The 14,522-nt window shown below is 35.4% G+C and overlaps 1 protein-coding gene across 35 annotated transcripts in view; it reads right to left on the bottom strand.

The window, feature by feature from the left end:
• nrxn2a (neurexin 2a) overlaps positions 1–14,522 on the bottom strand; it is a 762,095-nt gene that overhangs the window by 436,220 nt on the left and 311,353 nt on the right. For all 35 annotated transcript variants that reach the window (XM_087299962.1, XM_087299955.1, XM_087299951.1 and 32 more), the window contains 2 exon segments: positions 13,869–13,988; positions 11,576–11,957 (listed from right to left, as the gene is read on the bottom strand). In XM_087299962.1, the coding sequence (XP_087156088.1) occupies positions 11,576–11,957; positions 13,869–13,988 (502 nt within the window).

Consider the following 14,522-nt stretch of genomic DNA (forward strand, 5'->3'; position numbering starts at 1 on the left):
AGATAGAAAGATATTTTAATTTATTTTATTTGTATTTTTTAGCAGTAAAGTATTTTTTTTTGTTTGGGCTGATCTTGTAAATTATGGTCTGAAAATGGTCAACAGCTCTTCTGGTATTTTACTGACTCACGCCATGTGTTCTGCTTCCTTCATAATATATTTTATCAAAATACTAAACATGTCCCATAATAAAATTTAAAAACATAACCAAATAATTTGCAAAATTCCAACATAACCGTTATACACAAACAAATCATAACAGTTTCAAATCATAGCAAACAACAATAACTTTACACTACCTAACAAAAGTCTTGCTGTCTATCTACATTTTAGGAGCAACAAACAATAACTTGACTTCTATTTGATCATTTAGTTTCAGAATTGGCTGATATGAAAGACTAATGCCTTTAGATTATGCTTATTTTACCAAAATAAAATTTAAACACAGTAAGGTCTAAATTTGTTTAGACAAAAGTCTTGTTATTTAACAAAAATAATGTACAGTATAGAATATAAAGTAAAAAAAAAAAAGTATATTGTGTATAACATAAGCTTGACGACTGCATACATCTCTGCAATAACTCACATAACTTATTAATAAAGTCATCTGGAATGGAAAAGAAAGCGTTCTTGCAGGACTTCCAGAGTTCATCAAGACTCTTTGGATTCATCTTCAATGCCTCTTCCATCTTACCCCAGACATGGTCAATAATATTCACGCATTTGGTGACTGGGCTTGCACCTTAACCTTCTTTGCTTTCAGGAACTTTGATGTGGAGGCTAAAGTATGAGAACGAGCACTATCCTGCTAAAGAATTTGCCCTCTCCTGTGGTTTTTATTGTAATGGGCAGCACAATTGTCTTGATGCCTCAGGCTTTTAACTGCATCCACTCTGCAGATCTCTTGCATGCTCCCAAACTGAATGTAAGCCCAATTCATGATTTTTCCTTCCCCAAACCTGACTGATTTCGAATAGTAGGTCCATGCGGGTTCCAATAGGTCTTCTGCAGTATTTGTAATGACTGGGATTCAGTTCAACAGATTATCAAATGACCAACTAGCAGTCAAGTTATTACTTGTTGCTTTTAGCAATAACTGGGATAGACAAAAAGACTTTTGTCAGGCAGTGTATCATTTTCCACACAAATTATGATTACAAAAGTATGGATTATCATTATTAAGCTTTTGCATTTTTTTCGCACACTAATTATAAAGCTATATAATTATAATGATTACTATATAATAATTACTATACTTCATGAGAAGAAATCTTTAAATACTTTCCTGAATCTGTGCAAAATGTGTCTTAATTATTTCCCAAAATCCATGGGCACATTTTCTGGTACTAAACATTAAATCATTTTACCAGTGCAGCATCTAGTTACCATTGGCAATGTGAACTAACTGCTGAAAATGTGTGTGCTTTTTTTTTTCAACTCCACAAGTGCAAATCTGAAAGTGCAAGCCTGAGAGTGTGATTTGCTTCAAAAAATGGGTTTTTATCTCTCATTTGCCTTTAATAACACAATATCTAGTGCCAGTAACTGGATATTTAATTTTTTTAAACTTCTGGGATACATACAAAAACCAAAGTTATTAGTTTAAACGTTCATCTCTTTTGAATAAACCCCAAGACATTTCACTTTGAAAGTGTCGTAAAATGTGCAAGAAGCAGAAATGTTGCCACAAGCATGTTTTTTCCAATGAGCTGCTAATCTCCAGATCTTTCAAGAAAGAAGTACAGTATCATGAGCTTCGGGTTGTTGAGCAGTGAAATACGCCTTATGAGAAATCATCTTTTACAATAGACCTGGGACGTTCAGTAGCAGAGCGCAAAAGTGACTGCAGCAGTAGTTCAATCCTTCATAAGACATTGAGTATACCGTACCTTTTTATGACTTTCACATACTTTTGCTTTCACTGAATGTTAAAATGCTGTGATTTATCTCTGAGCTGTTTTGTGCTATATAGCTGTTTCTGAACGCTCACAATATGAAATTTCAGAAAAAAAAATTATATATATATATATATATATACATATATATATATATATATATATATATATATATATATATATATATATATATATATATATATATATATATATATATATATATATATATATATAGAAAGAGAGAGAGAGAGAGAGAGAGAGAGAGAGAGAGAGGGCAGCACGTGGGTTTCCTCAGGGTGCTCTGGTTTCCCCACAGTCCAAAGACATGTGCTAAGGTGAGCTGAACTGAGTGTGTGTGTGTGTGTGTGTGTGTGTGTGTGTGTGTGTGTGTGTGTGTGTGTGTGTGTGTGTGTGTGAATGTGAGAGTGTATGGGTGTTTCACAGTTCGGGGTTGTGGCTGGAAGGACATAGTTGGCAGTTCATTCCAATATGGTGACCCCTCATAAATAAGGGACTAAGCTGAGTAAAAATGAATGCATGAACAAAAATATAGAAATATAACTGTACTCGATCCAAACATAGTATAAAACAAATTCCATGATGCAGTAACCACTGATTGTGCAGAAATTAATTTGAGATGGCTAGTTTTACATAATTGAAAGCAATACATTTGATCCTGGACCACAAAACCAGTCATATGGGCCAATTTGGAAAATTGACATTAGTACATCTTTTGAAATCTGATTTTTTTTTTTTTAGATGGATGGATGGATGGATGGATGGATGGATGGATGGATGGATGGATGGATGGATGGATGGATGGATGGATGGATGGATGGATGGATGGATGGATGGATGGATGGATGGATGGATGGATAGATAGATAGATAGATAGATAGATAGATAGATAGATAGATAGATAGATAGATAGATAGATAGATAGATAGATAGATAGATAGATAGATAGATAGATAAAACATAATCACCTAAAAATTATGTAAAAACCTGATCAGAATGGACTGATGTGTGTTTTAACTCATGATGAACACTTTGGAAACCAGAACAAGAAGGAAGAATGTTAATATTATAATAGTGTACAAGTAACTGTGCTCCCTATACATTTTACAGCATAAGCTGTCATGTCCTGCAGATACTAACTGCGTTTCGCATATTTATTCAAACTATAAGCATTATTTTTTGCAAATGCTGGTAGTTTCTCTCAGTTCATACATCAAGACTCTGCAGTCTGAGAGAGAGAGAGAGAGAGAGAGAGAGAGAGAGGGAGAGAGAGAGAGAGAGAGAGAGAGAGAGAGAGAGAGAGAGATAGAGAGAGAGAGAGTGAGTGAGAGTGTGTGTTCTCATTAGCGCTCTCTCATTTCATATGCTTGTGCAGACTCCGGTGAGAGGCAAGGCCACCTGCTGTCTAATTGCTTACTGAATGACTGGCTTTCTGGACCACTGCGGCTGAGGAAGTTAAACATCTGAGGCACCTTCCCCGTTTTCGCTATTCATTTTTGCCCAGTGGAATAAAACGCACAGGGCAAATCAGCTTGTTGTACCTGCTATGTTTGTCATAAGCATCACGATCGAACTGAGAAATCTTTTGGTAGGCTGGAGCGGAAAGAAAAAAAAAGTCTGATCTGAGACTGCGGATTTCCCAAGTGGCAGCTTCGGCATGTGGGTTGGAAGTGGGCTGCCAATAAATAGAATACCGTTAATCAAATAAAACTTACATTGATTGAAAGTTGCTCTTTTTTACAACAAGGTCATCAGTGTTTGTTTTATCTTCTCTCCTTTTCATATGAGCCGATTACAGTAGACTAAGAATAGCAATCCACGCAATCATGATTGACGAGTGCTCGCTGTTGACTTGAGCGTCACTCACGCTGAGTTCTTTCCTAGCAGATTCTGATCAGCATTTACGCATAACCAAAAGCATCTCTTGCTGAATTTGTTTAAATTTAAATATGGCCTCTCTCCTGGAATGATTCATCAAGCCATTCTCCTCCTCCTTGTACCTTTAACTAAATGCCAAGGAGACAAATGTGCGAATCTTAGAATGCGACTTGACTCACCCTCCCACGGCTATGATTCACGTCCAAGTAATGTCTCTTAACAAATCGCAAAAACTTAAACGCGCCGTTTAGCGTGGTGGCTTAACTTCATCTGGATGTCTCTCATATTCTCATGTGTTAAACCTGCTGCCTGCATGCGATCCCTCGGATATCTAGCTGCGTCTTCTGGGAGTTTTTTGGCAATGATGTTTGCATCTCGCTCACCAGCAGAAACAACTGTGCTGTTAGTTCCGTCAGAAAAGGCCTTTGAGCTTCAAACTCTCTCGGGACTGGTGTTTGTGTGCTGAAGGATGATTTCTCCAACAGTCTTTGTAATGCACTGAAGATGAACTTTGAGCTGTCAGGGAATGTCTCAGTATCCGTGTTTATTGTTTCACATGGGTGGGAGAATATAAGACTTGTTTTCTATCTCAAGGGCTTTTTGTTTTCGTCTTTCGAATCTCACCCACATCCAAACTATTCAAATCCAGAAATGATCTTAAAGTAACTGCTTATAAAGTAGCGTGCTGCCCAAGATATTTAAATGAAGTAAAAACAGGACATAATGCCTTAGGATGCCACTATAAAAAGGACAGAATGCTCATGCAAACTTTTTTTTTACATTGTATTCACGATGTTGCTCAACATGGGAAAGTTGTTTGCTTGCAGCATATATTCAGATATAGCAAAAGTATGCATATCTTTTACTCAAGTAGAAGTACAGATACTCATGTTTAAAACGACTTTGGTAAAAGTTGAAGTACTGACTACACTTTTGTACTCAAGTAAAAGTAAAGAAGTATGGCGTGTAATATGTACTTAAGTTAAAAGTATTCAATACCACTCCCTGTTTTAGTTTCAGGGTAGTAACTACATCGTACATCTGCGTCTATACATCTAACTTACATTTCAGTACTAAGAAACATGTACTCGTTGAAAACTAAAAAAAATAATCTCTATTCATAACATATTCATAAACTATTTCATTGCTTTAGCACCAATTGTACAAACGTTGACAAAAAGTTTGTTAACGTTGCTAAAGTTTATTTATTTATTTATTTTTTGCGGTATTAGATTGAAAGATCAGCGGAGTACAGTACATGTTCAGAATTGGACAAAAGACTGTCACCCCATTTAAATGCCAGATTTAAAGAGAAATGTGTTTCTTGTTTACCTTTGATCTGATTGACCAAAACACATCTTATTACCCGGTATATACATGAAATCAGTCATGTTTATAGCTGACTCCCTGTCATATGCACGTTCACATTCTTGTCATTCCCATGGAAAGCTTAAAAAAAAATCAAGCATTACGGCGCATGATCATAGGTTGAAAAAGCCATGCAGTGCAGCATGCATGCGCGCATTGACAAAAATAGATTGATTGAATCAAAAAGGCATTTAAATTTCGGAATGACAAGTTATAATATAGATTGCGCCACAAAACAAATTAAAACAAAAGTAACAAGCTCAAATAAAAAAAAAATAAAAAAGTAAGGAGTAGAAAGTACAGACACTTGTTTACAAATGTAAGGAGTAAAAGTAAAAAGTTGTCAGAAAAATAAATAGTGGAGTAAAGTACTGATACTAGAAAAGTCTACTTAAGTACAATAAGAAAGTATTTGTACTTAGTTACTTCTCATCTCTGCATACTGATGTGCGTGAATATCTGAACAACACAAAATAATAATAATAATAATAATAATAATAATAATAATAATAATAATAATAATTTTAACAACAATATTAACAATATATAATGGCGACATGGTCACTCAGTGGTTAGCACTGTCGCCTCACAGCCAGAAGGTTGCTGATTCGAGCCCCGGCTTTAGTGTTGCACTAGAGTAGACATTCTAAACTTACCGGTGTAATCATAGACTAAAGGAAAGTTTAGTTAAGTCTTACCGTTCTCATACGTGTCAAAGGGTTAAAAGTGTGTTCATTTTATTATTTTATTATTCAGCAATTCTTCCGTGTACCACTAGAAGGAATCCCACGAACCACAGTGTGAAAACCACTAAGCTAAAGTATTTAAAACGTATCATTATGGTAGTATATTAAAGTGAGAAAACAAGACCACTGAAGCAATTTCTTACTACGAGTGTGTTTCCAGTTCCCGGTTCCAGTTCTTCCAGTCAAGATCACGTGGGAAAGAAGCTGTGTTATCATACTACATACATTTTAGGGTTCTGTTATAATGCTGCTCTGTAAAGTCTAATACAATGCACAACAGGGGAGAATGAATGTCTTTGAATGATGGAAAGAACCCAGGGAACTCGGGGGAAACATATAAACTCCACACAGAAAAGTCGACTGGCCTGGTAAGGACTTAAGCCCTTATTTCATTCTGAGAAAGGTATAAACGATAAACGGAGGTCAGAGCCAGCTCCAAGTTAGTGGGACTTGAGCTCAGAGTGGGCTGTACAAATCTGGAGATTTATTTATTTAATGTCTTGTACATGACATGGAGTCCAATATTGTGCTTTATAAATGTATACACCTACCCCAACCCTCAACCCAACCTCACAGTAACTTGATGTATTTTATCAATATCTGCTCCACCTACACCACCCTACTTGTAGTTTAAGTACCTCCCACTTGGAGGTCTCCGGGCTGCAGCGATATCTACCGTATTTGGAAATTCTGTGCCGCCGTGCAACCCTATCTAGGAAAAGGGAGGAATAGGGGTGGAAGGGGGATTCTTCAAATGAAGATAACTGAGGTGTGAAACTCTGGTTATTTACAGTGACTTAGGAATCATCTGATTGGTGAATCACGTGTTAGCTAATGCAGGACCAGCCGTGGTCAATCATAAACAAGTTATCCTCTTGAAATTAGTTTATAAAAAAACTTCACAAAATGTATTTTTCCTCCTCTTTCTGTAAAAATAAACTGGAAATTGAGCATGTGTGATGTCATTAGCATGACACAAGTTATGATTTGTGTCATTAGATAAAATTGCATATTTCTCAAAATGTAACATTCTTCAAAACATTTGGTTTATTTCAAGTACATAAGTCATAAGTTCTATTGCTTTTTGAACATTTTAATGGAAAAACTACTATATATCATGTTTTCATATAACTCTGAATTCAAACTAAATATATTCTCACTTCTATTCTTTTAGACTTTTTTGCTTGATGTTTCATACATGTACAAAATTACAAAACTAAAAAAAAGGAAAAGGTCGACACTAATAACACTAATGTCATGTAAACTTGCCCTAAGGTAGCTTGCTTAAAGTTATACAACATTGTGCACAGTAAACACATATTAAAAACATAATAAAGCATTAAAATCATGAGTAATATGGTTATTCGTGTGCATTTTACCAAAACAAAGTGTTGTTAGAACAGCATTTTTTTTTTTAGATCTAATGGATGTCTAAACATACACTACTGGTCAAAAGTTGGGGGTCAGTTATTTTTATTTATTTTTATTTTTACAGGATTTTTTTTTAAAGAAAACTAATAACTACATTAAAATTACATTTATTTAAATGTAAAACAGAATTGTTAAATTGATAAATATTGATTCAAATTATAAATTTCTGCGTTCTTTTTGTGTGTAGTTTTAAATGAAATAATTACTACAGTCATTATTGCTTTTAATACTCTTACCATTCAAAATAATAATAATAATAATAATAATAATAATAATAATAATAATAATTATTATTATTATTATTATTATTATTATTATTATTATTATTATTATCATCATTATTATTATTATTATTATTATTATTATTATTATATAATGATTATTAATTAATATTAGAGTGATTTCTGAATGATCACGTGACTGAAGACTGGAGTAATGAAGCTGAAAAATCATCTTTAAAATCACTCAAATAAATTATCAAATTAAATTATAGACTACTTCTTAAAAGTTATTTTTTTGTGCAATAACATTTCACAAATTTACAATTTGTACTGTATTTTTGATCATATTTATTTTTATTCTATACTTTGAAATAAATGCAGCCTTGGTGAGCAGGATAAGCTTTATTTTAAAACATTTAAAAATCCTTTTGACCCCAAATTTTTGACCGGTAGTTTAGATGGCTTGGCTAAAACAAGGATAGAAAGAAAATGATCTGAAATCCAAAAGAAATGAATGACTACACATACACCCAATCTATTTTGATTCCTTCTCTAGTTTTGGGCTATTCTTAGATGTCAGTGAGATTTTCACTGACTCAAATTTAGCCTTGATTTAGCCAAGCCATCAATGCTATTAGACATCTATTAAGTACAAATTGCTTGGTGGGTATGCCTATTTTTGAAACAGCATATGTGCCTATAAGGCAGTCAGCTAAATTAATTGTAGAAATCAATTAAACAAACTAACTTCTATGCATATTTTGTTGATGAATCTGACTGCTGTTTCTAAATGCAGCCACCAAAATCACAAAATATGAGGAAGCGTTTTCTAAGTATTCACAATACAGCCTTTTTTTCTAAATCACATTCAAATGAGGCTGTAATCTCAGAGTTTAGAGAATAATATGATTTCCTTTGCTGTAGTAAAGCTCAGAAAACTTTGCATTCTGCTAAGATCGCTTTTTCTCAGGCCTCGAGCTTTCCATCACATATAAGGCTTAACTTTATATTGCACATTAATTTCATCTCCCTCTCTTTTCTCAATCAGGTAGTTCTCGGCTTTATTATCATTTCATAATACCCTTCCTATTTCTGAAATTTCTAGTTACTTACTTACAGGGTAATGTTAAGAAATCTTCTATTCTCATCTTTTCTTTATAGTTCACATCTCTCAGAGTTTAATTAAATGGCTTTTAATGCTTAATGCTGTGTTTTAAGCAATTTGAGTATGAGCAGAAGTGACATGGTCCTCTGAATGACCCATAAAGTCCTTTAATAAAGACATTTTATTTGGATTGGTTTAAAGAAGCGGAAGGCGGAGCTTTGCCATTTAAAGACAGCATGAATTCAAATGATCTTTTCTAAGCACATTTCTTATTAAAATTGCCGGACTGTCAGAATAAATCTGGATGTAGGGACCTTTCTTACCACAGAGTGCATTTGATTGGACAAAAATAGTTGGTGAGTTGGACTTGTAACCCACAGGTTGCAAGTTCAAAAATAGGGGGACTGAATAACTCGCACTCTCTTCCACCCTCATGCCATGGTTGAGGTAAGAGTTTCTTGAGTAAGGCACCGAAGACCAAACTGTGTGCTCATGGTGTATATATGTGAGTCACTTTGAATAAAAGTGTGTGCTAAATGTAAATGTAAATTACATGTTCTGCTGCATCCACATTAAAATTTTAAGATTACAACATGTGATGGTACACGAGCTGGGTTCATACAATGTCGTAATTACCATAATTTTGAGATAACAACAAGTGACGTTCTACTCTAAGCTATTAAGAAGCTGCCTTTTCACTTTTTAGTAAAAACACAAACAAACTGATCTAGCATTTAAATAAGTTTGACAAAGTATGTTAAGGCTTCAATGCCTCTGATTTAACAACAGTGCTTAAAAATAAATTCTGTAATTTCCATTAATCTCAGGACAGCTCCACACAACAGCGCTAGATGGCTCCACTAAGTCATGCAGTGCATGTGTCGCAGAATTTGCAAGTGAAAGTCATAATTTTGCAAACTGACAAACACACACCTAGGGACTATTGTATTAATACACACTGCATCCCACCGATGTACTAAAATAGTAGAATCTATAATTATAAAGAACATACATCTTTGAAGGATGTCCTGAATGAAGCAGTAATATTCCTCTCAAGCATGTTGATAAAACATTAAAGATACCAATGATGATGACGATGATAAATATGTTTACAGAAGAAATTTTGATTATTTGATCATTTTTTATCATAAATTTAATACTGGCTAGTCTGATTTAAGACCCTTTTAAGGTCTTAACTCACGTAACATTGATTTAAAGGGGACCTTTATGCAAAAATCACTTTTATAAGGGGTTTAAACAGTTGTGCGGCACCGGTTTGTGAATATAACCAGTCTCTGATGGTAAAAATGTATTAACTGCATTTTTTATAATTACACTTAATAAAACTGTTGAAACACTTTGATTGACATTCTCCCATTGCATGTCATCAGAGGGGAAAAGTCCCACGTATTAGTAACAATATCTCCCTCATTAGTATAGACAGTCCTGAGTGAGAAGCAGCCATCCGCCATTAGTGTTTTTGTCTGCTAAAGAAAAAGTCAGTGACTAAGAGGATTATAGGATGCAGAAATTAAGACTGGAGTTTCCACACACTGCCTTGTTCAGGGGCACTTCTATTGACATTTTCAGCCTTTCACACAGATAATGTTAATCATGTTTTGAATCTGTCACTATGGTGATGCATTGATATAGCACAATATAAAATAGCACAATATCTTTGCAGTTGTATACAGCACCTTATAACATTTATATTTCTAACAAACTGTGCATACAATAAAACATTCAGAGCTTTTTGTCTAAATCACAGGTGTCAAACTCAGTTCCAAAAGGGCCGCAGCTCTGCACAGTTTAGTTCCAACCCTAATTAAACACACCTGATCAAACTAATTGAGTCCTTCAGGCTTGTTTGAAACCTACAGGTAAGTGTGTTGGAGCAGGGTTGGAACTAAACTGTGCAGGGCTTCGGCCCTTTTGGAACTGAGTTTGACACCCCTGGTCTAAATGCATCTCTCTGTTTGGTGTTTCTTGTATTTTCTCATATTTATTTTTGTGTTGTCACTTGTCACTTTATGCGCACTGGTAGCTCCTGTAGCCAAAACATATTTGTTGTGTGTGTAAGCACACTCGGCAATAAAACTGATTCTGATCTCATTTGAATTTAAAGCAACAGTCATCAATTTGAAGCTGAAACTTCACATACACACTCTAGGGAAATCAGGGACTTATTTTACATCTTGCAAAAAGGGGCATAATAGGTCCCCTTTAAGACTTTAAGACTTTCAAAAGTTCACACTTATTGATAATAAAACATGTTTAGCATGGTTTTCCAGGAGAGAGCCCTGAGTTCAGAAGATACTCTAGTCTGGGGCACCCTCCCTCGAGCCTGGGGCTTCCTGCCGGAGGGAGGGGAGTCTGAGTTCAGGTAGATCTTGGGAGCCTTGCTGAATTTGTTCTTCGGCCTATCCCTTGATTATTAGGAGTTGCCACGGCAGAATGAACCACCAACTAAACCACCATATGTTTATGCGGTGAATGCTGAGTACTAAAACACCAATATACTGTGCCAATTTGGTTTATTTAAATCCCTTATACTGAGTACCTGAGGGAAACCCATATGAGTATGAACAAACAAACCTTGCTGTGAGGTAACAGTGCTAACCACTTAGCTGATGTGCTAGCCTATTCTGGATTATCCTCGATAAGAGGGGCAGGAGGAACTGTGGATGGGGGGGATTCTTCTAGATGAAGATGACTAAGGTAAGAAAATCTGGTTATTTATGTACGTTTGGATTCATCTGATTGGTAAATCATTTAATAGCTAATGCTGGACCAGCTGTGGTCAATCATAAGCAGGTGCTCCTCTAAAAAAATTATAAATGAACTTCACTTTTTGAAGAAGCACAGAAACCCTGTATTATTTGTTAAAATTGTTCAATTAAAACTCACACTTACCCTTTTACAAGCTCGATCACGATAAAGTCACTGCCATCCCCAGAGTTGAAGAGAATCAGACCATCAGGGCTGGTTGTTTTGAACTGGAAGAAGAGGTGCATGGAGGCGTAGGCTTGTAAGGTGGACAGCGCCACATAACTGGCTCGATTTCGGAAGCTGACCGGATCGGCCACTATGCGGCGCATGCCGAAGCGGGCGTTGAGCTCACAGTAGGAGATGTCACCATTCTTGCACTGGTCTAGGTAAGGCATGCCGTTGAAAGAGAGGCCCTGCAGGTGGCCGATGAAGTTGGATGGCATGACTGAGATAAAGCGGCGCTCAGTCATGATGCCCGTCTCTATGTGGTGGAACTCCAGCTGCGTGTGTGCTCCGCTCATCTGGCCTGTGGCAGAACCAAACACGCTCGATTAGTCAGGTCTGGGAGCAGATGATATGAGGGAATGGCGTGCTGCCTGAGCCCATCCCAAGGCAAGTACAGCTTTTGATGTTCAGTTCAGAGTTGGATGTGTTGTAATGCTGAACTTGCAATGTGCAACATGAATCTAAACCTGAAAAAACTGTTCTATATATAATCTTTAAGTTGTCTCCACACTCTTAAAAATAAAGGTTCCAAGGGGGTGTTTTCGCAGTTAAACCAGAGAAGCAGCACATTAGGTTCCCCAAGGAAACTTTCAGCAAGCAGTATTTACAAGAACATTTTTTTTTCTTTTTTTTTTTGTAGTGTGAATGATATTTTAACAATCTATAGCACTTTTATCCATTATAAAGCAGGATCTTTATGAAACCATCATTGCTAATGAAGTATGTTTATTATTTTTTTTAAGAATGCATGTCTGTGTCAATTTAACAAAACAATCTAAAGCCATAGAACAGCATACAGTAAGAAACATGTACACATCTAATTCAGTCAAATTGTCAATAGTTAAATGTATTCATGTTTATCATCGACCTTTTTTGTCTCAAATGTTTATGATATTAACCATTTTATTACATGAAACACAACATTAGCTGGAATAATTAATAAAACATTTTAATTATTACAACTCAATGGTAAAAAAGCATTACAACAAGCTCTAATTAAAATATAATAATTATTACTTTTTGTTGGGGGGTGGGGGGGCTCTTTATTTTGAAACCAACGTAGCATTATAGATGTCATGAATGTCACATTTAATCAGATCACACAACTTTTGAATGGAGGATTTAAAAAGAAAAAAAGGAAGGAAAAAAGGAGGGAAAGAATGAATGAACAAGTAAGTAATGACCACAAACATGAATGAAGGAAGGAAGGAAGGGAGGAAGGAAGGAAGAAACAAGCAAATGACCACAAAAAATGAATGAATGAATGAATGAATGAATGAATGAATGAATGAACTAATATACGAACAAATGAACGAACAAATGAACGAACAAATGAACAAACAAATGAACGAACAATCAAATAATGGCCACAAACATTAATTAATTAATTAACAAACAAGTAAATATTGACCACAAACATGAGGGAAGGAAGGAAGGAAGGAAGGGGGGAGGGAACAAACAAACAAACAAACAAACAAATGCAAACAAGTAAGTAAATAATGACCACAAACATGAATGAATGAATGAACGAATGAATGAATGAATGAATGAATGAATGAATGAAAAACAATAGCCACAAACATAAATGAATGATTGAACAATTGAACAAATGAACGAACAAACGAATGAATGAAACAATAATAACCACAAACATAAATAAATAAAAGAAACAAACAATTACCTCAAACATGAATGAATAAATGAATGAATGAATGAATGAATGAAAAAAACAATAACTACACACGCGAATGAATGAATAAATTAATAAATGAATCAATAACCACAAACATGAATGAATGATTGAATGAATGAATGAATGAATGAATGAATGAATGAATGAAAAAAAAAACAATAACTACACACGCAAATAAATAAATAAATTAATAAATGATTCAATAACCACAAATATGAATGAATGAATGAATGAAGGAATGAATGAATGAATGAATGAATGAATCTTTACATACCCTCAAGTTGTTCTAAACTTTGTTCTATTTTTTTTTTTCATACTATGAAAGTCAACTTTTTGGTCCAAATATAATCTTTTATGACACTTATGCTTTTTTGAGACAACACGAGGGTGAATAAAACATGGCAAATTATATACATTTTTCACTGAAGTGTCCTTTTAAACATACTGGGTCTGGATTGTAACTGTACTGAATGTCCATCTACAGTACATGTAGCGTGTAGTATGAGGTCTTCCACTTACCTTCCACGGTCACGTTATCAACAGAGAGCTGCAGGCTCTTCCCACGGCGCACCACCTTCACAGAGTGCCACTCATTGTCATTCAGCTTGTGCCCTGCGAACAGAGTCTCCGGTCCTTTACCTGTAGAGAGAGAAGGCCAAAGTCACACACCGCTGTGAGCGCCCTGCCTTATCAATACAGCACAGTCTAGCTCACACACACACACATACATACATACATACATACAAATGCAGACACATCCTCACACTCAATTGACAGAACTCACAGTGCCCTCCACCAATATCGCCATTCTTGATAAATGCGAGTGAAGAAGAATACAAAAAGAATGTCTTGACTGTTTAACCTTTTGATCTTTTGCTCAAAATATAAAATACAGCATATAAACTGAAGATTACGAGTAGATGAGAGCTTTTTTTTCTTCTTGGAAACCTTCCAAACTACACTATTTGTGGTGATGTACTTAATGTAGGTGACATTGGATTGTAGTTTTGCAAACTTTCTGACCCCAAGACCTAACTAACTACTGCAATCCTCCATTTGGGGGGTTGCTGGAGATTTTATTGGCTAGTCGAACCATCATCTTAACAGTGCACTGGGACATGAGTCACACAGCCTTCTGCAGGTTGATTTATAACACTTGTAGTTGACTGAACT

Source organism: Danio rerio, chromosome 21 (assembly GCF_052040795.2).
Source record: "Danio rerio strain M-AB ecotype USA chromosome 21, GRCz13ab, whole genome shotgun sequence".
Taxonomy (NCBI): domain Eukaryota; kingdom Metazoa; phylum Chordata; class Actinopteri; order Cypriniformes; family Danionidae; genus Danio; species Danio rerio.